Here is a 24574-nt window from a genome sequence, read left to right on the forward strand (position 1 = left end):
AACAAGCGTAAAACAACTTGGCTAAAGCGTGATCATACGTGACAAAACGTGGGCTGATTTTTTTTTAATGTGGACATGTTCTAACGACGTCCCCCCAACTTACTACAACGTTGCAACAACGTGGCGAGTACCTGGAACATCGATTTCTAACGTAGCAACAGCGTAGCAAAAACATAGGTTTTCGTCTTTTAAAATTTTAAATGGAGATGTACTTCAATCGGAAGTCAGTTATGATTTTGTTTATAAACAGGCCAGCCAGCCAGCCATCCAGTGCGGCACGAGTTTTAATTGAGCGTTGCATAACGAAACACAGCGTGGAATTACGCGGGGAAAGAAAGACATAAATCGACTTTGGTATTCTTTGCCACCTTCAATCGTGTCACAACGAGTTTTCAACGAGGCCACAACGTGGCGACAACACGGACCTTTGTCACACCCGGCTGTTGTTTGCAAATTGTGGATGTAAGAAACGAGGAACAAGTGCGCGGCTAAAAACGTAACGCTCATATATCGCTATTCTTAAAAAAAACTCTCATAAAAATGCAGCTATTCGAACAACACCGCTTAGTACTTGGTACTCGTCAGATTCGTATATAGCATATTAAATTAGGGCCATACTTATGTCCCCGATTTATCACCAGTAATGCATCGAGGACAGGTCAGGGGGATTCGAGGCTGAGATAGTAACGGTGAGAACCAGGCGTAATAGATCTTCTAGATTTCTAGATTATTTGTGGGTCAGCTCCCTTAAAAGAAAATACAAGTTGGCATGAAGAAGGTTTAATATCAAAGCAAGTGTTTCGATTATTATTGTAAACACCTTTATTTAGATGTGGATTTTTGTTTTGAAAAAACAAACAAAACAAATTCAATTACTGAGACAAAAGGTTATGTTGAATATTATAATGAAAAAATAAAATAAAAACAACATCAAAACAAAACGTCTGACAAATGACTAGGCAATAATTATTAGAATTGTTTCAACACTCTGCATTGATAAAACAGTAATTTGATAAGTTTCTTAAGTGATGGCAATAAACCGGGCGTTGATAAAGAGGATGTGATATCTTATAGAAACATGAGTATAATGTTAAGTGTGTTTAATACGGATGTGGCAAACTGCACGTGTGTGTTGTATTAACAAACATTTTAATTAATGCAACTGGATAGAGAACCAGTCACAAAAGTATCTGTGAACTATTTTATTTGGAAGTGTTTCGTCAAATACAGGGATAAATAACGTGAAGTGGAATTCATGTGCGTATTATTAAATCTTATAATTTAAACTTATTTGTATATTACTCGTTTTGTTCGGATATTTGGCGCACGGGACGGTTACAACCATCATTGGTTCGACGCGGGGTCAACACTGGGGCTTCGAGTAAGGATACACTCACTTGGAATGCACGTTTCCTGTTCCAAGTTTTATTTGTTTCATAGAGTCTTCTATTAATTAAGATTTAGATATGTCCAAATGGATCACCATTACTTCGATAATCTTTCGAAGAGAGATTTAATTTTTGATATATTGTAACGTTACAATATTAGTTTTTCAGTTTATTGAACAAAAATTATACACAAAACTAAACTAAAAATGGTGAACCACCAATGGGTGTTATTCACAAATATGATTCCATTACTTAAATGAACGGACTTCCGGCAATTGCGAATATTTTCTGATGGACACTTAGGATTTGTTCAGATCACGAATCATCATGTTTCAATATAAAGCGGATATTGTTCGTTTTGTTGTCGTTTGTATTGTGACAGCAGGCATGCAAACTAGACAAGAAAATTGGTCTTGGAGGGTAAACATTTTTTTGTACCCACATCGTTCATTGTTAAGTAGTGCTTGCGACGTTTGGAAAATTCCCAAAGGCTAAATTAATCAACTTAATGATTTCAGTTTCAGGCGGAAAAACAAACAATTACAGAGATGGAAAACTCACTGGCATCGTGGTTGGAGGCTATATTTATTCCTGCCATCACAGGATTTGGCCTGATTGGGAATACACTCACTTTCATTATGCTTACTCGCAAGCCTCCGCGCCCCAGATGGATAGCCCCTATTATGCGTTATAGGGCATCGAGACCGCAACCTCCGAGTTCTCCACTGGATAATCCTCCTTTTACTGAATCGGATACTCAGTCCTCTTCATCGCAGCGTCCATCAACCAAACAGGGACATTCGTCTTCCGTATTTAATATATCGTCTTCTCCATCGCGGAATGCTTCGCCTCCTGCACAATTAACAGCTTCATCCAGCGACAAAAATCATTCGCCCGCCTCCCAACCGTCGTCCTCAACACCAAAAGATGCTACATATCTTCCACCATTGACAACTCGTTTTCTTCTTAAGGCCCTTGCCATTGTTGACTCTTTAATTCTTCTTTGGCCGTGCTTTATCCAATGGACTGTACGCTTAAGCAGTGGTTCAAGTATTTTCGATCGATCGGATGCATTCTGCAAAATAGGAACATTCTTCAATTATTTTCTCTTGCAGCTGTCTCCATGGTTGCTAGTTCTTGTGACAATAGACCGTGTTTATAATATAGCGTTTCCAACATTTAGTCTGAAAACCCCGTTAACACAAACACATGTGAAACGTTTGTTTATAGTGACTATATTGATTTTGGCCCTGCTTAATTCATACATGTTGTTTGGTCTCAATCTGCGATTAGAAAAAGAAATGAGTAATACATCATATGAAAATGCAACGAATGCATCCAGCTCACAGTCAGACTGGGAGTGTTATCCAAAGGACAGTTTTAAATATTTTGTGATAAGTGTTTGGAGTTGGATAGATTTCGCAGTTGCATTTGGATTACCCTTTGTCATCATAGTACTTGGAAACGTACGTACGTTCTCAGGCAAATGAGGTCAAGTGAAAAGTTTAGGTCAAGAAATGCTCGTGGCGGAAATATGACCCTTCCAGGAGCGGCTGAAAATTGGGCAAAAGTGAGTGCTCTTCTTGGAGTTACGTTCATTGTCCTTCTCATGCCGTATGTCGTATACCAAATCGGTGGATCGTACTGGTTCAAAAGTCATCCCGGCCAGGAAATAGAACAAACGTTTGACACTTTAATAGTGTTGTTTCGTCTGCTCCTCTACACAAACAGTGCCATCAATTTTGTTTTGTACATGCTTTTGGGTTCACCAAAACTTCGACAACAGTTCGTTAGACCGCTTCACGATTGTAAAAAAATGATTTGCAAATGTTTTTCAAGTAATGAATAACAGCAATAAACTTTCATATTATAAAGCAAAGAAAGTACTCAGAAAAGACCGAATGTTTCGATAGTAAGCAAACAGTCCTGAACAATCTATCAGGCTAATAATTTAAAAAATTATAACAATTCAAAATAGGTCAAACCTCCAAAAGGTACCTCCATATCAGGCGTAATGCACAGTTATTTTTACTATACGTTTCATATAGACGTTAACCCGGATTAAAATTTTGAACAGTCCAAATTTAAAAGCAATCAACCTAGAACAATCCAAGACACGAAATTTAATCCAAAGAAAACATAACGTTGACTTTTGAAATTTCTATCAAAATTTAGTAGAAAAATATTACCGTAAGGTTATGAAATAATTCGGCTACAAACAAAAAATGTACAGACTTCCACATGCTATTATTTTTGCAGCTATGCCGCTTTTTTCAAATAGCTACATGCTGTAAAAGCAGGCTGATCAGGCTGAAAATTCCGCATTACTTATTTCATTTCGAGGCCAAGTAGGTTGAAGTTTTATGTTATAGTTGTTTTTGTTTAAATTTTCAACGCCGGTGTTTGACTTCAATAAAAGTTGAATGCTTTTTGAAATAAATCAATTACAATGTACAAGATATGAACAAATTCAATGAAGATATCATTCAACGCCTTTATTTAAAGCCAAATAATCGCTTTTGAAAAAGTGAATTGTAAATCCTCCCAATAAAGAGTTATTGAATTCTCCCAAAAGAAAACATTGTCCAAAAGATGCATTGTTTGGGTTATTATGTTTAAGTGTTAAACACATTTTATACACACTTTGCTAACATGGTATATATATGACCGATATTGAAGTTTAAAAAATTTTCAGATCGTGGTGCGGACGAAAATTTCTTAGAAAAGTACCAAAAAGAGAATCATTTCACTGTGGTTCCGTAAAATGTCGGAGAATTTCTGGATTTCAGGTCACGTGGCGAAAAATGACATAAAAATTCTGGTAGAGTCTCTGCTAATATTCAAGCAAATATGCTATACAAATAGCAACACGCTGGACATTCAGTAACTTTTAAAAATATGTTAAGTTCGAGTCAAATACCAATCAGTATCCGCTGCATGTTACTGTATACGTACCCTGCAGTGTAAATCAATAAAATGGTCCACTGTACGAATGGCTTCAATATATCAATAAACAACTTTCGGCAATTTCTATGGCATCTGCTAAATGTAGACAATAGGTATGATTTTCCAGTATACCGTTCGTGAAACCTTTTTTGATGTCGTTTTTAATTACATTTATTGAGAACGGTTTTATATTTGTGTTTGTTTTAATATATAAGGTTAATCAAGTTTAACAACTATTGAAAATGCCTTTACATGGATAAAATAAAATGCCGACACACTTTCCTTGATTCGGTGTGTTTTGTTATGTTATTTAGTTAGGTTTTTAAGACAGAAATAGTTCATGGAAATCACTAACTGAGCGTGACATGACGAGATGACGTCGGTGTCACACTTAAACCATTTAAATAAGCATGCTGATATTATGTATTAAGAATGTATTGTCAAATGATATCATGAACTTCCAATTATTGTCAGATAGTAAATCGAAAAGCTTTATCGACTTGATTTGATTATCGATAGCAAACGGATTTCGATTTTCGAAAACTAATTATTTTTACATAATGTTTGTGAAGTTTTTACGTTTTAAGGTATTTTTATCCCCCGCTTGAAAAGGCGAGGGGATAGAGAAATGGTAGGCGCAATTTCGTGCGTGCGTGTGTGCGTGCGTGCGTGTGTGTGCGGGTGTGTGCGTGCGTGTGTGCGTGCGTGTGTGCGTGCGTGTGTGCGTCCGTCCGTCCCACATTCATTTCTTTGCATCTCCTCTTACATTTCTCATGCGATTTCTACCAAACGTTCACAGAGTGATGATCATAAAGTGAAGCAGCTCATATTGTCGGGCTTTTGCGATTCAACCATTTTTGAAAGAGTTATAGCCCTTTGTTTATTTTACATTTAAAATTGGTTTCTTCGCAACTCCTCTAACGTTTTTCATGCGATTTCTACCAAACGTTCACAGATCGATGATCATAAAGTGAAGCAGCACATTTTGTCGGGCTTTCCCGATTCGACCATTTTTGAAATAGTTATTGCCCTTTGGTTATTTTACATTTAAAATTGGTTTCTTCGCAACTCATCTTACGTTTTTCATGCGATTTCTACCAAACTTTCACAGATTGATAATCATACAGTGAAGCAGCGCATATTGTCGGGCTTTTGCGATTCAACCAGTTTTGAAAGAGTTATTGCCCTTTGCTTATTTTACATTTAAATTGGTTTCTTCGCAACGCCTCTTACGTTTTTTATGTGATTTCTACCAAACTTTCACAGATTGATTATCATAAAGTGAAGCAGCGCATATTGTCGGGCTTTCCAGATTCGACGATTTTTTGAAAGAGTTATTGCCCTTTTCTTATTTTACATTTAAAATTGGTTTCTTCGCAACTCCTCTTACGTTTTTCATGCGATTTCTACCAAACTTTCACAGATTGATTATCATAAAATGAAACAGCGCATATTGTCGGGCTTTCCTGATTTTTGAAAGAGTTATTGCCCTTTGCTTATTTTACATCAAAAATTGGTTTCTTCGCAAGTCCTCTTACGTTTTTCATGCGATTTTTACCAACCTTTCACAGATTGATGATCATAAAGTGAAGCAGCGCATATTGTCGGGCTTTCCCGATTCGACCATTTTTGAAAAAGTTATTGCCCTTTGTTTATTTTACATTTAAAATTGGTTTCTTCGCAACTCCTCTTACGTTTTTCATGCAATTTCTACCAAACATTTACAGATTGATGATCATAAAGTGAAGCAGCGCTTATTGTCGGACTTTCCCGATTCGACTATTTTGAAAGAGTTATTGCCCTTTTCTTATTTTACATTTTAAATTGGTTTCTTCGCAACTCCTCTTACGTTTAACATGCGATTTCTACCAAACTTTCACAGATTGATGACTATATAGTGATGCAGCTCATATTGTCGGGCTTTTGCGATTCAACCATTATTGAAAGAGTTATAGCCCTTTGTTTATTTTACATTTAAAATTGGTTTCTTCGCAACTCCTCTTACGTTTTTCATGCGATTTCTACCAAACTCACAGATTGATGACTATATAGTGATGCAGAGAATATTGTCGGGCTTCTGCGATTCGGCCAGTTTTGAAAGAGTTATTGCCCTTTTTTACATTTAAAATTGGTTTCTTCGCAACTCCTCTTACGGTTTTCATGCAATTTCTACCAAACTTTCACAGATTGATGACTATATAGTGATGCAGCGCATATTGTCAGGCATTTGCAATTTGACCTTTTTTGAAAGAGTTATTGCCCTTTTTTAATTTAACGCATTTCTTATGTTCCTGAGAAACTACCCTTACCATTGACTGGCTTTCGCTACAAAAAATACCCCCATGAGGCGGGGGATATAGCTGTCTGTGACCGCTCTTGTATAATCAGTTTCAAAACTAATTACTATTTCTGGTATAAAATAATTTGTATCAAATGATCGCCAAAAGAAATGGTTCTTTAAACTTCCCTTCACAAAAAAAATGTTTTGCCCTGATTACATTCATAAAAATCATGTGTACATCTACTATTGTCATAATGCTCATCTTTAATCGAATATGACGACACTTCGGGTTCATCCTCTGGCGGATCCGCTATTTCATTGCTTCCTGATGCCTTAAGCTTCTGAGAAAGCGGAACCTCTGGAATGTGGACAATTCCATCTGAAGTGAGAGTATTCGCCACAGGCAAAACAGAGACATTTGGCGACAAAACTGGTTGAAACTGGTTGCGTTATGTTGGCCAAAAAAGGACCTCCCACGTCTATCAGAAAAGGTCCATAATGTTTAGTACCAGAACTACCAGAACCCCACGTAGAACACAAGAAGAAGAAAAAGTATCCCACCATCAACTACCGGTTTATTGCCCTCCCTTGGAACACTGATCAAATAACTGTTTTATCAACGAGGAATGTTGAAATAATTTCTTCCGAGTCAAAACATCCAGCTAAAAAATACTTTTTGCCGTCTTATTAAGGAATGAATTGCGTGATTGATATCAATATTAGGATATGAACGCAGGACTCACCTCGTACAATAACCAGTTCAACGGCGTTCATATCCCCGATAAAGACATAAATCACAGATTTCGTTCCTTATATTTACAAAAATAATTCATTATTTCTTTCCAGATTTGCTTAACAAATTGTAGTTTTAAAAAAAAATCTTTCTTTCGCACGTTTTCTGTAAATAGAACAATCCGACTTAAACCGGAAACAGTTGACGTCATGAAAAATAGACACTTTAAAGCTGATTTTGAAATCATTTTTTTACGTAAAATTGAGACACTAATGACAACAATACATTTAACAAATCATGACTTAAAAAATTTTCACATGCTGATTAAAATAATTTGTGGCCTACTGGCACAATTCAAACAAAACAAGATAACAATTTCAATTCACATTAAAACGCGTTGGTTCGCGATCCGAAGATGTTGCGTTCATCGGAAAATATTTGCAATTGCAGAAAGGCCGCTCATTAAAGAAATGTTAATTGATGTGTAAATATTAGCCAATGTAAACCATTGTTCTTTTGTAATTGCATTTGTTTACTTTTCAATGTATGTGAAGTTAGCGGCCTAGCGGCCAAGCGGCGTGAAATTAGCTGCCTAGCGGCGTGAAGTTGGCGGCCTAGCGGCCTAACGGCCTAAATTTGTTCTCTATTTCAAAATAATTGTTCATGCGTTTTCTTGGAAAACAGTGATAAATCTATGTTATGTCTTCTGTTCACACATTAACAAAGCGGCCTTAAAATGTTTTCTATTTTAACGCATTTTTATATGCGTTTTCTTCTAAAACAATGATAAATTAATTGTTTTATGCACAAATTATCACTTTTTTCCAAAAAGTCGATCAAGCAGTTCAGCAGTCTAGCGGCGTGAAGTTAGCGGCCTGGCCAATTGGCCGCTTATTTCACGCCGCATGGCCGCTTGCATCACGCTGCATGGCCGCTAGACCGCTTACTTCACGTACATCTCTTTTTAATGAATAAACGAAACATTACTAGGTCCATTAAGCTTAATTCTTATGTTCACGAGTTAAGAACCGATTCCTCCTGATTTGTCTTTGAGGCATTAATCGTGATGAATCGGGTAATGAATCGGGGACATAAGTATGGCCCAAATTTGATATGTTATAAGTACAAGGTACACTATGGTGGTGTTTGAATATTTGCAATGGTAAAGGACAGTTCTTAGAACAACAGCGATAAATGTATGTATAAGGAAGCTTCCTCACGATTACTCAAACATATGTTACAGTCTTTATTTACATAGCTTTAATTGTGATGAATCGAAGAGCAGGACTGCTCATTCGTACAGGATCGCCAGTCATTAAAGTCACGATAAACTTCGCTCATTCCAAGATTTTTCAGGCCTGCCCGATTCCCGTAGAACTATACCCGATTGAGATACGACTGCACTATAATTGCGCTACCTTTTGAAGCATCACCATTTGATTATCGTTACAGTGAGGTCCAGTTTGCTTTTTTTGCATAAATGTTAAAATTTGATACCTTGTGACCCCATACATATTTCGCTACATTAGAAAAAGCTTTTTGCATTGATTAACATGCCTTATTTTTCGTCTGGTATTTCATTTCGTTTCTTTTCATTGAACAAAACACAGTCCGGTACACATAAATTGTTGGGGAATATCTTTAATTTTATTTTTGTTCCTAGAAAGCATTATACATATTAAATAAGCTGTGTCAATATTTAGAAATACTGCACCGATCTGCAGCGCACTGTAAAGCATACAGCCATACTAGACCAGATTAATCTCAAATTTATCAATGCTGACGGGTTGGCACCCTCACGGTACACATGATTTTCCTGGTAGAAATAACAAAGTATGCGCAATAATTTACACAGCCATTTCAACCTTAACGAAAAGCAGTCGATCGACGCCAATTTCATTATTTTCTAATATACTTTTTTTTTAGGAACGACATTTTTAAATGTTGTTTTGACAACCGATCTGTTAGAGGGATCAACATTTCAATGATAATCAGAAATAAAGTTACCCAAGTCGTTTTGCAGGGTTAGCAGTACCTGTTTTTATTAACTAAGTTGCAAATATTTCACTTTTGGGTTATCAAGGGAATGCCATGGGTGTCGGTTTAGATCGAGATAGCAATGATATTAACATTCTCAGACAAGTGAGGATAACAGGTACGATTCAGAAAACAACAATGGGTGAGTTTGTAGTACTAAAGATTATCAAATTCATTTTCTGGTAAATGGAAATATCTAATTAGTTAGAGGTGATATTTTCACTGGAGTAATTTCACTGATAAAACTACGTATTTCATCGAAAAGCATGAAAGAAAATATTGCTTAGCCGAAATTGTTTCATATCATCTTTTATACTAAGCACTTTAAACATTATCGAAACTCGTGAAATAGCTGTTCTGTAAGCAGTGCAGAACGAATGGCTACAAAACTTTTTTAGACAATATTTGCTACAAATAATGAAAACTATCTGTCATATTAGTAAATTATTTTTCATCATTTTTAGCAATTATCGTGGCAGGTTTCAGAACAGGCTTTTGTTCGCCCTTCCTTGACATATCAGTTGATTTGAAACTATACAGCAGCGTTTATTTATGAATACGCATGACTCCAGAGGGTGGTACACGTTTCGCAGAAACGCGACGTCAGTTATTTAATACGTTTCAGTGTTGTACCGTGGAGGGTCACGTGATCAAAATGGAACAGCCAACATTATTATTGTAAGATAAAACTATCAAATATGCTTGATAAAAACAGCTTTTATGAACGAAAATTGTATGAACTAATTAAAGAAAAATTATCATTAAAGGCCGTTTTAATCACTGTTATGGCCGTTATAACCCCTACCAAGGCCATTGTTATCACTGTTACCCACGTTAATACCCCTTCCAAGGCCATTGTAATCACTGTTATCGCCGTTATATCCCCTACCAAGGCCATTGTTATGAGTGTTACCCACGTTATAACCCCTGCCAAGGCCATTGTTATCACTGTTATCGCCGTTATAACCCCTGCCAAGGCCGTTGTTATTACTGTTACCGCCGTTATAACCCCTGCCAAGGCCATTGATATCACTGTTACCGCCGTTATAACCCCTGCCAAGGCCATTGTTATCACTGTTACCGCCGTTATAACCCCTACCAAGGCCATAGCTATCACTGTTATCGCCGTTATACCCCCTGCCCAGGCCGTTGTTATCACTGTTACCGCCGTAATAACCCCTACCAAGGCCGTTGTAATTACTGTTACCGCCGTTATAACCCCTACCAAGGCCGTTGTAATCACTGTTACCGCCGTAATAACCCCTACCAAGGCCATAGTTATCACTGTTACCGCCGTTATATCCACTACCAAGGCCCTTGTAATCACTGTTATGGCCGTTATAACCCCTACCAAGGCAGTTGTTATTACTGTTACCGCCGTTATAACCCCTACCAAGGCCATTGTTATCACTGTTACCGCCGTAATAACCCCTACCAAGGCCGTTGTAATTACTGTTACCGCCGTTATAACCCCTACCAAGGCCGTTGTAATCACTGTTACCGCCGTAATAACCCCTACCAAGGCCATAGTTATCACTGTTACCGCCGTTATATCCACTACCAAGGCCGTTGTAATCACTGTTACCGCCGTTATAACCTATACAAAGGCAGTTGTTATTTCTGTAACCGCCGTTATATCCCCTACCAAGGCCATTGTTATCACTGTTACCGCCGTTATAACCCCTACCAAGGCCATAGTTATCACTGTGATCGCCGTTATAATCCCTGCCCATGCCGTTGTAATCACTGTTACCGCCGTTATAACCCCTACCAAGGCCGTTGTAATCACTGTTACCGCCGTTATATCCCCGGCCAAGGCCATTGTATTGCATGTAAAGCACTGAAATCATTGTTGTATTATTACAATCACGACCAAATAAAAAAGGGCATTAAATTATTTTGGAAACGCAACTTACATGTGTTAAAGATGGCTCGTAAAGTGAAACAAGTCTTTAACATAGATCAAAATGACGATGACTGAGTGTGAATGATAATAATGTGTTTGTAACCAGAGTATAAACAGGTGTTCTTAATCCAGGTGTCAAACATCGTTTCTTTAAAACAAGAGCACATGAAGCTTTTAAATGAAGACAGAAGACTTCCGGGAATCTGATAAACGACAATTAAAAGCTCATTACAGCCATTATCAAAATGATAATTCGTACAGAAATAACATCGGGTTGCAATTAAATGAAATATTCCTGTACACGGTTTAAGTGATTAAGATACAGGTCATTAGTTAGAGAAAAACGCTTTAAGAGACACCTTATTAATGGCAACGTAAACAAAAACGCAAATAATGTTAACCGAATAATTTCAATGGCCGTGATAGATATTTTCATGGAGTGCCTTGTTTTAGTTTTGCCTTTCGGCGGTTTACGGAGTTTTATCAGTTAGACTTGATTGATATCAACGCAATGCGTCTTACAATGCAATAACACAACTTATAAAGAAAGCACCATTCAGTTACATAGGGAATCATTTTTAGAGTGCGTGAAAACTATCTCAAGTAACACCACATTACGACTTGTGCTTTTTCTCTCTTTTTAGTTTCGTCATGTAATGGTGCTTGAGTGTCCTGGTTATTGCAATTTCAAGTCATCAGAATAAAAGGAATGCGTGTATGATAGCTTATTTATACTCGCACTTGAGCAAGGTGCGGCGAGAGCTTTGATAAGATTGCTAGCGATTTTATGGAGCCTTCTTTAACGTGCACCAGTGTATAGCACTGTAACTTACGTGAAATTCGTGAATCCCATTTAACGTCAATCCCTGAAGACGATTATAATTATTTTAGTGGTGCGGAAGGGAATCGTACCTACGATTGACAGGCAAATGTAAAACCACGAGATCACGGACCTGCTACTTAAACAGGACCGAGATTGGGAACTTGCCTTTGATTTAATCGCTCACAAAATGCTCGCAGTTTAGCTCAAGGATTAGCCGCTCGTGAACATATTACTTTTTGAATTCACTGAAACAAAAAACAATCTATGTATTGCATTATGCCAGTTTGTGATATCAATATGTATATATAAAGATGTTAACTGCAATAAAAATTTAGGATGTTTTCAATAATCACACATGCTCGTTTAAAGCACTGTATAGCATAATTATGTGTCCCCTTTTATTCTGCCTTGTATATTGCATGCTTTTTTCTTTGAAATTATTATAATTACTGTGACCACAAGATCACAAACTTTAATTTAAAGTCGCCCAATATTAAACTAATACTTTGAAACTAATACTAAGAAATTTGACTACTTTTGTATAACATACCAATGTTAAACTTACTTACTTACTAACTATACGTTCAACTGCCTTTCCGAAACATGACACTGTTTAATTCATAATCGTCAAGTGTCTACTCAGCCTCATACGTCATTGTTATCAAGGGATGATGTACGACTTAAAATAAAGACGTAGATATGGCCTTTTTCGCATTGTACCTCGGAATACCTTTTTGCCTCAACTAATTGACTTGTTTTTTTGTACTTGACTGTGACTTCATTTGTCGGATTTGTACTATATGAACCATCCATTCTTGCACTCGAGATACTTGGTGATCTCTTTTGTATCAAGTTATCAGATAAAGTGTTAAGACAAGTGCAACATGAATTGACACTCAATAGATCTTGATAATTTTACAATCTATTAATTGAAATCATTGCCCTATTAGTCACGTACAATTAGCAATTGAACAGAACATGGTATACACACAAGCACTTACACATGCCATAAAACTAAACTAAGATAGCGAAAGCATGTATGTACATACACATTAATACAATTGTCGCAGTTGTTTTGGAGTGCTTTACATGATGTAAACGACACTGGTTACCATAGTTAAGGAAGCAGACAATCTCGAACGTAATTCGAACAGTATGATGATAGATAGTTTATTTTGAACACATGTTCAATAAGCCACATTGCCCGTGAGAAAAACAAAATACACGATTTAACATTTACCAATGACATAGCAAGTGGAGCACGTAAGGCTTGTTTAAATTTTACGAAAGATTTTAAAAGGTAACGAAGGGCATTATAAGAGACAACGTAATGCTTAAAGGTGCAAGTCGACATCATATACGGAGAAGGTGTTCATATACCTATATTACTACATACAGTGTCAACATAGTGCAACATAGAAATCTGAGAAAAGTGAACTTTTTACACATTGTACATTTATACATTTCAAAAGCAAAAATATCGATCTTCAATACATACAAATTAAAGGACAAATTTACTAATACATACAATGAAATGTAAGGCAACATATTATAACAAAAAAACACAACAACAACAAAAAACAAAAATGAAAAAAAGAAGATTGTTTATCTTTGTAAACTTTTTTTTAAATTTAAAAGCCTTATCTACGTATGTGCATAACATTCTGAGTTAAGTAATATTAGTACTTTCGAAGAGTTGTTTAAGTTTAAACATACTTTCATTAGACCAATAATATTTTACAACGTATCTTTTACGGACTTCAGTATATAAATTACATTCTATCACAAAGTGATATTCGTCTTTCAATTTATTGCATGGAATACACTTTCTATCTTGAGGTGGAATAGAGTTTGGACTATGCCATCGACCTGTTTCAATAGACAGATTATGAGATGATAGAAGTAACCTAGACATTGCTATGGTTAAACTATTACATACGTTACATTTTGAATAATACTGAAAGCCAAAGGAAACAATGGATTAAAAGAAAGTGCTGCGTGGTGAAATTTTAATTTTCGCGTTCCAGTTTTGTATATTTGTATCACACAAACGTTGTTTAATTTTTTTTCCAAAAACACTTGCATCATCAACACCCTGAGCTACCCAAACTTCATAAAATCCTAATGATGACAATAAATGTTGAAGTAATGTTACCCACGACCCATTATTTGGAAGCAAATCAGCATCAGTTTTAAAACTTCGTAGACAATTTTACAATACTTCAGGTCGTCACTAGTTAGAATCTTTAGCCAGTATTTTACAATTCTAATATATATATTGTATGCTAAATCAAATCGACCGAGTACACCGTAAACAAAATCATTCTGTGAACAGCGTTTTACCTGAAGAATGCGTTTGCAATACTGTGTATGGATACGTTCGATAATATTTGCCTCATAAAAAACCCAAACCTCGCTATAGTAATTCAAAATAGGTACAATCAGCTTGTCAAAAAGGTCGAGTATGTGTTTAGCGCTCACGTAAGGAAAATTGTATGAATATTTATTAAGTTTAAAAATAGCTTTTTGTGCTTTGCCAGCTAGAGTTACTTCTGTTTTACTAAAAGAACCACCCGAGAAAAAGACGACACCTAAATAAGAAAGAGACCTGACTATTTCAAGAATTTCCCCATTGAATGAAAACTGTAGAATCCTTGGCAAAATGCCACCCTTTCTGAAAACAATTATTTTGGTTTTCTGGACATTTATTTTGAGCTTCCATCTACGACAATAATCATAAAAATTATCTAAACCGTTTTGCAAGCCTTCGGGGGAATCAGAAAAAAAACAATGTCGTCAGCGTATAATAAAATAAACATTTTTGTCATGTGCATCTCGATACCATTAAAACCATTCAGTACTAGATGCTCTTCAATATCATTGAGAAACATTGAAAACAAGACAGGAGACAACGATTCACCTTGACGAACGCCTAAAAAGAAGGAAAACTTGTTGTTGAACCTAACACGAGATTTAACACTTGAGTACATACTTTTAAGAATTGTCATCATTTTACCGCAAATACCAAGTTCTATCAGTTTAGACCAAAGACTATTGCGTTCAACACAATCAAAAGCTTTGCTAAAATCTATAAAACTACAATACTATTTTTACCCTGATTTATCATATGTGTAATTATACCATGTAGGGCGAATATATTATCAGTAGTGCCCATTCCACTGCGAAAACCGGCCTGAGCCATGATGTCAATCTGTTATTAAGAATGCTGGAAAACAGTTTTCGATATCCAAACAACGGAACAATGTGATTTTGCTCCATTCTTGCTGACAACTTTGTTAAATCCAGTTTAACGTTTAGTCGTAAATAATTAGTTCTTGTATTTTCTCTTGATTATATAACATTTTGTTTCTTAATGCGCACGATTTATTTTCAAGGGTTTCAAGATATGCATACACTGTATATCTGTTTTAATCGAATATATCTTTTAAAACACTTATGTACAACTAATTTTATCAAAGGGGTCAACACAGGATTGTTAAAATTCATTCTATTCTTATATGCAGACAATATTGTAATTTTTTGCTTATTCAGGAGCAGAGCTGCAAGCGAATATATTAGAGGAATATTGTAACATATGGAAAATTAGGGTTAATAAAAACAATACAAAGAAACTGGTTTTTAGGAAAGGGGGCAGATTACCTATAAATCTTCAGTTTTTCTATCAGGGATCATCATTGGGTCTTTAGCTCAGGGGGTTCACTTATGCATGCTTCCAAAACGTCATCTGGCCAAACACATTAAGCAATTTTTAAATTAATAACAAATTTGGTTCATAAAATATGTACTTTGGGTTAAAACAACAAAACAAAATGACTTTGTGCAGAGACGGGCAGAATAAATCTACTGTCGCAATGCATCATAAATATTATTAAATACTGGCTTAAAGTTTTAAGTATGCCGAATGATAAATATGTTAGGACAATCTATAATGTAATTTGAATTATTTGAAGAAAATGATATTATTTGTTTCACAGAAAGTTGGGGAAGTAGTGATTATTGTTGCGATGTCGAAGATTTTGAATGTTTTATTTAAATAGGTTAGAGAAAATTGCTGGTACATAGAGAAATTCTGGTGGTTTATTATTGTATGTATTGTATCGCCAAATATGTCTCTTTCGTGATGTCACAGCGACTCGCATTTATGGATAAAAATTGATAAAGCTTTACTATGTTTAGGGGATAGTTTATTTGTTTGTTTATGATATATTTTACCCTCTAATTCTAGTAGGAACATTCAAGTTGAAAATAACATTTATGATATAATTGAACAAAATATCATCACAATTAAGCAACAAAATGATGACAGTAATTGTCTGTTTATGATACTTGGAGATTTAAATTCAAGGGTGGGACATTTGCAAGATTTTGTAATAGATGATAATTACACATTAAAAAATCAAAACCTTTTACCTGAGGAATATACAACCGATAATTATTTGCCAAGGACATCTGAAGATAATGTTGATAATAGAAATAGTCGATTGCTTATTGATTTTCTGATTGAAACAGGACTTAGAATAGCAAACGGGCGCGTAAAGGGTGATAAAAATATTGGCGCTTTTACATTTGTGGGTGCAAATGGGTCAAGTGTCATAGAATACTGCATTGTAGATGAGGTTTTGCTCACTAAATTTGTAAATTTCAATGTTCATGGACCGAATGTTTTGACAGACCACTGTTTAATTGAATTTGCATTAGAACGGTCACCAAATATACATGAAAATATAGAAAATAACGAAAGTCGTTCACATATCAATATTGATTATTCATTTTCGTGACGTAATTCAATGAAAGAAGATTATGTAAGTACTTTAAACGCCGAAAATTTTATTCAGTTTATGAATCAGTTGGAAATATCAGTTGAATAATCGGAAAATAATTCTGATATTGATTCGTGTTTATCGAATTTTGTTAACGGTATCGATAATATTTGCGTACCATTGTTTTCACGTAAAATGCATACTCATGCTTATCGATCTACTTCTAGTGTTAGGAGTAGTTTATTCGATAAAACACGTAAAGACGAACGAAAGTCTTTTTACACTGCTTTAAATAATTACAGAGAACATAAAACCGAGGAAAATAAGGCTATAATGATTCGGGCGAGAAGTGTTTATAAAAGAAACGTTCAAAGTTATAACTACCTAACTATGAATAAGCGGACTAATCAATTAATAAATGCTAAAAACAAAAATGCAAAAGATTATTGGAAATTATTAAAAGATGGAACAACTCATAGAACTCCTAAAAATATATCGCTTGAATCGTTTACAGCCTACTTTCAGGCAATTAATGATCCTAATGATAGTTTTTTCAGCCAGACCAAGATATATTATACTTTAATAATACTATTTTACAAAATGAATTGAAGATAACGTTTTCTGAACTAGATTTGCCATCCACTGAGGAAGACGTTCTTAAAGGTATTTCAAATTTGAATTTGGGCAAAAGTGCTGGTCCAGATCGGATACAGAATGAATTTTTGATATATGGTAAACATAGACTATCGTCTTTTCTTTTAAGGCTATTTAATAAACTATTAATAACCGGGTATTTTCCGGAAAAGTGGACTGAGGGTTATAAAGTCCCATTACATAAAAAGGGAAATTTAAACGAAGTTGGAAATTTTCGAAGAATTACATTATTAAGTGTTGTGGGAAAACTATTCACAAATATTATTATGCTGAATATTACCATGTATATATCGAGGCACAAGCTGGATTCAGAGCTAAAATGAGTACCGTTGATAACATTTTTGTGTTACAAAATTTAATTAACTATGTTCTTAATGAAAACAAGCATTTATTTTGTGTTTTTGTTGATTTTTCAAAAGCGTTTGATTATATAGACGATTCTATTTAATAGTACAGTACGAATTATCTCCCCTGTCAAATACTCTTCAATTTACTTGTCCGCCATTGCGGAAGTGAAAAACCAATAATCTGTCAAATTATCTCGAAGCGATAAAATATCGGATAATAATGCCATATAAACGAGGTGGTGGAAGGCAGTGTGTTGTGGTTGATTGTAGCAATAACCAGAAGAAACTTTACGACTGGGAAAATTCCCCCTGCCAGTTTCATAATGATGTAAATGGCAAAGACTGTCCATGTTTTGTACCGTTCAAATTCCACTGCATACCGGCATCGGGAGAAAATCGTCTCCAGTGGTTGAAATCCATCAACAGGAAAGGCTTTGATCCACAGGTACTTGACACAAACTTTTTTTAATGTTCTATATGGGCTATATACTATAATAAGATATCCATCAACAGGAATGGCTTTGATCCACAGGTACTTGACACAAACTTTTTTTAATGTTCTATATGGGCTATATACTATAATAAGATATCTTAATAAACATATATATAGGCCGATTTTTTATTTTGTGACTTGCGCCTGTGCTTTGATCCTCCTATCAAGTCAGTGGTGAGTTATGCTAAATTTTGGAAAAAATGGAGTAACTGTGTCATATTTTTTTATATTATGTATTATGTATACAGTACCATAACCACTATGGTGAACAGCCACCCTTAAAAATGGAAAAGCACCACACTTATTGTCGGCAACATTAAATTAAGAAATGATGTTAAAACATTTTTTCATTAATTGTTAAGGTGTAAATAAATCTATATTTTCAGGTTTGTTCGAAGCACTTTATAGATGGCCGCCCTACAATGCAAAACCCAATCCCAGTGTTGGAAATGGGATATCGACCAGTGACGCCAAAGACACCTGGACGTAGACCTTTGAAAAGACTCCGTCTAGAATCTAATGAAAATTCAAGTCCAAGACAGTCACAGCCATTATCAACTCCTGTTAAACGACCAAGTCCAAAAGTTGGCTGTCCTCCTGACGAAATGTTGACAGCTACCCCAATCACTGATGCGGATGAAGCCTTTACGGACTGTCAGCAATGTTTAAGCATCTGTTGTCAGAAATACCCACAACACTGCCATAATGCCAATAAGCCTAAGCTAGAAGACAGCAGTACACAGACTATTGATTTGGTGGCCCATGGCCACACTTACTGGTATTCTCTTAAAACAAAGACGGTATCTACTCAGCATTCTTCTGCGGAATTTGGTTTTGAAAACATACAAACAGACTCAGACTCTCGTTTTTACACAGGATTGAGCCTCTCAGTGTTCATGACATTAATTTCAACATTGTCAACTTATGGAAAAGGTTTCCCATACAGAATGAGTGTTCCAAACCAAATCCTCTCAGTGCTGTTAAGATTAAGGCTTGCACTCACATTCGAAGACATCGGCAGACGTTTTGGTGTGTCTCACCAACTCATGAGTAATGTTTTTAAGTCATGGATCAATGTAATGTCCCAACATCTGTCACATTGTGTGGAATGGTTGCCCTGAGATACTATTCGAAGAACATTACCAAATTCCTTCAAAACATCATTTCCAAAGACAACCTGCATAATAGACTGTTCTGAAATTTTTATTCAAAGGCCATTTTCATTAAAAGCAAGGGCTCAGACTTGGAGTACATATAAAAGTAATAACACTGCCAAATTTCTGATTGCGATAGCTCAAAGTGGATTTATAATGTACATCTCACTTGTATGGTGGACGGGCAAGTGACAATTTCATCACTAAAAATTGTGGATTTTTGGACTATTTGCTGCCTGGGGATGAAGTAATGGCTGATCGTGGTTTCACAATAGGTGAGGATATGTGTAGCCGTCGAGTCAAACTGAATATTCCTGCATTTATGAAGGGTCGATCGCAGCTATCCGAACAGGAGACCATTGACTCTAGAAGGATTGCGGCTGAAAGAATTCATGTTGAGCGCGCTATCATGCGAATGAAGTCTTTTAGACTGTTGAACACTAAATACAGTATAAAAACATTACATAATGCAGATAAAACTGTCCGTGTAGTTGCAGCTTTGTGCAACATGAGAGATTCATTAATACGGGATGATGTTGTTGACTAGACAAAGATCTGTGTATACATGTAGTTTAATTAATTTCACAGCCGTTTATGTTGTTTATTGTATACAATTTATTGTTTATTGTATACAGTATGTTGTTTATTGCATACTGTATGCAAATGAAATGTATGCTACCTCTTGGTAATTGTCCAATGGTTTGGATCTTAAATTCAAAAGCCAAATGGTTGTTTTTGCTATTTCATTCATTAATAACACTATGCATGTCTTAAATGAATTTCATATTAAATATGGCACATAAAAAGAAGAAAATATATTGTCTATTATTTCTTTTCTGTATAAGCCCACACTGGCAAAAAACAAGACTAGTAGATGGTGATGCAAATGCCAACTGGAGAAGTATTGGGTCTATCCATTTATTACTGTACAATAAGCTTTTCAAGTAGTGTCCTTGATGAACTACTAAGATATGTATTAAGTATATACATATGCTTTCAACCCTTTAAGAGACTCGTTCAATTTTTTAATGGTCAGATATCTTATGTTTTGATTTCAAATTTAGTTTAATGGTGTCAAGCTAAAGTCAGTAAGCGAGTCCCTTTAAAGTTTGAAAAAGATTTCAAGGACAATAATCTGAGTTTACTCCTTTAATTTTATGATGATTACAATAATGTATTACAGTAATAATTTTTACATATAATTATATGAATTACAATATTTAAGTTTTAACAGATAAATAACAATCTTAAGAAATCAAAAGTGTGTGCATTTCTCACAGAAATTTCCATTACATTTTAAGGTACACATAAAATGACATTCAGATTAAATAATCTTCTTCCAGGAAATTTCCTTAAGTCTCAAGTCCTTAAATTTGTTATGGAATTAACGGCACTAGGATTTGTATTCCGGGGAAATTTTCAGACGACTTGCCTGGAACTCATCTGTTAGTCTAAGAAGGAGGTGCTTAAAATAAAAGTCACGGATTCTAGGAAGAATGCCCTTTATAAAGTCTTTACTGTATTGAACATCCACAACACACTGCTTTTCAGCTGTCCACACAACAAACTTGCACATAGTTGACTCAGTGCAAAACATTGCAACTTGCACTTGGCAATAATAGCCATTTTTTCCCTTGGGGCTCAATTTCGGCTGACCATCTTCGAGTAGAACATCATATTTTCCTGATGATATGAGGTCTTCTAGCGGGCGTGTTGGACATTTTATTTCCACAATTGTTCTTTCGTCTATAATACCATCTGGGCTGGCAGCAATATATGGCTCCGTTAAACTAACAACAATCCCAGATTTTCTAACCTTGTGACCAGAAACGCTTTCATACCAGGCTCGTGCAACTGGTTCGTATTTCTGTCCATGAGGTGTAGCAAAGCATCCCTTAAACCTAGGATAAATTTGATTTGTCACAAATTTATTAGGATTAGCTCTTTTAGTCTTTGGCAAATCATTCACTTTGCTGCTGGTTAATCTCAATTTTCTACTGTCTGTCCAGACACAGGTGTTCTGTGGATTTGGCTAACATTTGAATTTTTCTGAACTAATGTTGACATTTTTATCGTAGAATGTTTGGCATTTGGCACATGACAGAGGAACTTGTACAGGATACGAGGCATTTTCACAATGTTCTTGGTGCAGGATTTCTTCATTTATGTCCCTTTTAACCTCTGGTGCATGTAGCATTTTGTACAACATTGTACCTTTACACCCCCAAATGTTTGCCACTGTGGAATTTGACACAAAGTCCTGTAAGTCACTATGGTCCAGAAACTGTTCAGTACGAGGTGGACAATCTGTATCCGTGTTGGTCTTGTTGGCTGTTTTCTCAGTACATGGTTGTAGCTGAAATGGGCTTGGTCGGTCAAACACCATATCTGAAATGGTGTCATGTGACAGTACTTGCGCAGCTTCTTTACCCCAAGCCCGCTGTTTGTCTGTACACGTTTCCCCACCTACACCATTCGCCCACGCCAGTGTAATTGCATAAATAATTGCTGATATATGACTACACGATCGGGCATTGCCAGCTGGACAAGAACAATGGCCAGTCTCAACAGTATTTTCACTAGAAACCGCAATCCATGAGTTGTAGTCCTTGCGCCCAACGCCTGGCTGACTCGGCGAAATTTTGGCCTTTATGTAAGTCATACCCTCACATTCAATGGACCACATATCACCCATCCAACCATTTTGTACATAGTTATATCCGTACAACGACCTAAAGGATTTCATGGCCTTTTCATCATATGCTTTTGCATGTATCAAATAGTCAACAAGATCCTCGTACATCAGTTTAGGCCAGGCATTGCTTTTGTTCTTTTCCCACTTCAAGTCATCGGGTGGCAGCCTTGTAATAAGTAATGCATACATAAATCCTCTATTTGGAATAACATTCATTTGCAAAAGAGTTGGAAGTATTTATAATTACAGCCGAGTTATAAGACAAAAGCCCAAGGCTATTTACAAGAAATGTTCACACCTGTCAAATCTCTTGGCAGTCAACAGGTCAACATTATGTACTCTGGCAAGTTGAACGGCTATTGTCATTATTTTTTCCGTCAAGAAAGCATTTTATACAACATTTTATAAATGTTTATTTAAAAACCAAAAAAAGATTCTGACTTTAATTACACGAATAACCCTCTAAAATGATAAACATAATTTGTTAAACAAAGTCCACCATTTTGTTTTTTAGAGCAATACGGCAGTATTTAATTGTCTTTTTACAGGCCAGTTACAACTATACGGTCTACTATTTATTACAATTACATTCAGAAAAAGTGTTCCAATATAACAACTTACGTAGCTGCTTCTCGGAGGTCATTTTTGGTCTCAATTCTAAAATTTAAATGGCGTGTGAGCGTTCTTGCAGACTATCAGGAACTTTCACTTCTGTAATGGCGGACGGTCACGTGACAACAAAATGGCGGCGGTCTTATTTAAGACATATGAATCGTCTATAGTACGAGATAATATATGGTATAAACTTTATATATTAGGACTACGGGGCAATCTCTTTTCAGTTATAAAGTCTATGTATAATCATGTGTATTCAAGTGTTAAACAGCAAAACGAGTTAGGTGCAGTGTTAAAACGTCATTTAGGTGTACGTCAAGGCGAATGCCTATCGCCATTATTATTTTCATTGTATATTAACGATCTACAGGAAGTATTATATCTCAAAGGTACCAAAGGGGTCGACACAGGATTGTTAAAGTTCTTTTTACTCTTATATGCAGACGATATTGTAATTTTTGCTAATTCAGCAGCAGAACTGCAAGCGAATATTAATATATTAGAGGAATATTGTAACACATGGAAACTTAAGGTCAATATAAGCAAAACAAAGATATTGGTTTTTAGGAAAGGGGGTAGATTACCTATAAATCTTCAGTTTTTCTATCAGGGATCACCATTGGAGGTTGTAAACAAATTTACATATTTAGGTATAGTCTTTAGCTCAGGGCATGCTACCAAAACGTTATCTGGCCAACCACATAAAGCAATTTTTAAATTAAGAAAATATTTGAACAAATTTACTAATATAACACCTAAACATAAACTGGAACTTTTTGACAAACTTATTAGACCTATCCTATTATATGGTTCAGAAGTTTGGGGATTTTTAAAACGATTGCCAATTGAAAGGATACACCCCCAATTCATAAAATATGTACTTTCGGTTAAAACAACAACACAAACTGACTTTGTTTATGCAGAGACGGGCAGATTAGATCTACTGTCGCAATGCATTATAAATATTTTTAAATACTGGCTTAAAGTTCTAAGTATGCCGAATGATAAATATGTAAGAATTATCTATAATGTAATGATTAATGATGTTGTAAAATTTCCAAATAAAACAAACTGGGCAGTACATGTTAAAACAATATTGGGGTTTCAGCACGTTTAGCTTGCACACGGAGTTGGTGATGTTTCAAATTTTGTGTCATTTTTAAAGCAAAGAATACGAGACGTTTATGTTCAAAATTTAAACAGCAGATTGTCAGACTCCTCAAGAGCTTTATTTCATAGAAACATTTCTGATTTTGAATTAAAACCCTATCTTAAGTGTGTTAATGTACAGAAATTCAGAATTGCTTTAAGCCAATTAAGATTATCGTCGCATCGGTTAAATATAGAAGCAGGTAGGTGGAATAATACAATTTTGAAACAAAGACTTTGCCCACATTGTAATGTCTTAGAAGACGAATTTCATTTCTTGGTTGAATGCAGCCTGTATACAAATATTAGATCTAAATATATTCCTAGATATTATCGTACTAATCCAAATATGTTTAAAACCATAGAATTGCTGAATACAGATCATACTGATTTGTTAAAGAAACTTTCTATTTTCGTGTATAAAGCATTTGCTCAGAGAAAGAATTTCATTACTTTACATGATACATGATTATTATATGTTTTAATACCAGCCGTTATATAGTTGTAATAAGAATTTGTTCGTAATAATTCTTCTTTTGATTAACATTTGCTACTATTTTTGTTACTGTAAT

General features: G+C 35.5%; 3 protein-coding genes and 1 pseudogene across 5 annotated transcripts; 3 read left to right on the forward strand and 1 right to left on the reverse strand.

Annotated features, from left to right (window-relative positions):
- Positions 1–1103: 1103 nt before the first annotated feature.
- On the forward strand, positions 1104–4621 carry LOC128223137 (uncharacterized). Of its 3 annotated transcripts, none has more exons than XM_052932419.1 (2): positions 1104–1257; positions 1907–4621. In XM_052932419.1, the coding sequence occupies exon 2, from the start codon at positions 1937–1939 to the stop codon at positions 2876–2878; it is 942 nt and encodes a 313-aa protein (XP_052788379.1). In that variant the 5' UTR covers positions 1104–1257; positions 1907–1936; the 3' UTR covers positions 2879–4621. The 3 variants fall into 3 exon arrangements, with proteins under 3 accessions (XP_052788379.1, XP_052788378.1, XP_052788380.1); XM_052932418.1 differs by having other exon boundaries at positions 1107–1381; XM_052932420.1 differs by having other exon boundaries at positions 1107–1257; positions 1913–4621.
- Positions 4622–10170: 5549 nt separating this feature from the next.
- On the forward strand, positions 10171–11229 carry LOC128223528 (uncharacterized). Its single transcript, XM_052932805.1, has one exon. The coding sequence runs from the start codon at positions 10171–10173 to the stop codon at positions 11227–11229; it is 1059 nt and encodes a 352-aa protein (XP_052788765.1).
- A 6887-nt stretch (positions 11230–18116) lies between these two features.
- On the forward strand, positions 18117–20090 carry LOC128223529 (uncharacterized; annotated as a pseudogene).
- An 846-nt stretch (positions 20091–20936) lies between these two features.
- On the reverse strand, positions 20937–22454 carry LOC128223530 (uncharacterized). The gene is made up of 2 exons (XM_052932807.1): positions 21667–22454; positions 20937–21444 (listed from the first exon to the last, which is right to left on the reverse strand). Exons 1-2 carry the CDS (start codon positions 22452–22454, stop codon positions 20937–20939), a joined length of 1296 nt encoding a protein of 431 aa, XP_052788767.1.
- Between the last annotated feature and the right edge of the window lie 2120 nt (positions 22455–24574).

The sequence above is a fragment of the Mya arenaria genome, chromosome 17 (genome assembly GCF_026914265.1).
Source record: "Mya arenaria isolate MELC-2E11 chromosome 17, ASM2691426v1".
In the NCBI taxonomy this organism is placed as follows: Eukaryota; Metazoa; Mollusca; class Bivalvia; order Myida; family Myidae; genus Mya; species Mya arenaria.

Bases quoted from the DNA above. Each gene is read 5' to 3' on its own strand.
- LOC128223137 (XM_052932419.1), top strand. From the start codon at position 1,937: ATGGAAAACTCACTGGCATCGTGGTTGGAGGCTATATTTATTCCTGCC.
- LOC128223528 (XM_052932805.1), top strand. From the start codon at position 10,171: ATGGCCGTTATAACCCCTACCAAGGCCATTGTTATCACTGTTACCCAC.
- LOC128223530 (XM_052932807.1), bottom strand. From the start codon at position 22,454: ATGAATGTTATTCCAAATAGAGGATTTATGTATGCATTACTTATTACA. The intron at 21,445-21,666 runs GTATCCTGTACA...AATTTATCCTAG, and splicing joins GAACATTGTGAAAATGCCTC to GTTTAAGGGATGCTTTGCTA.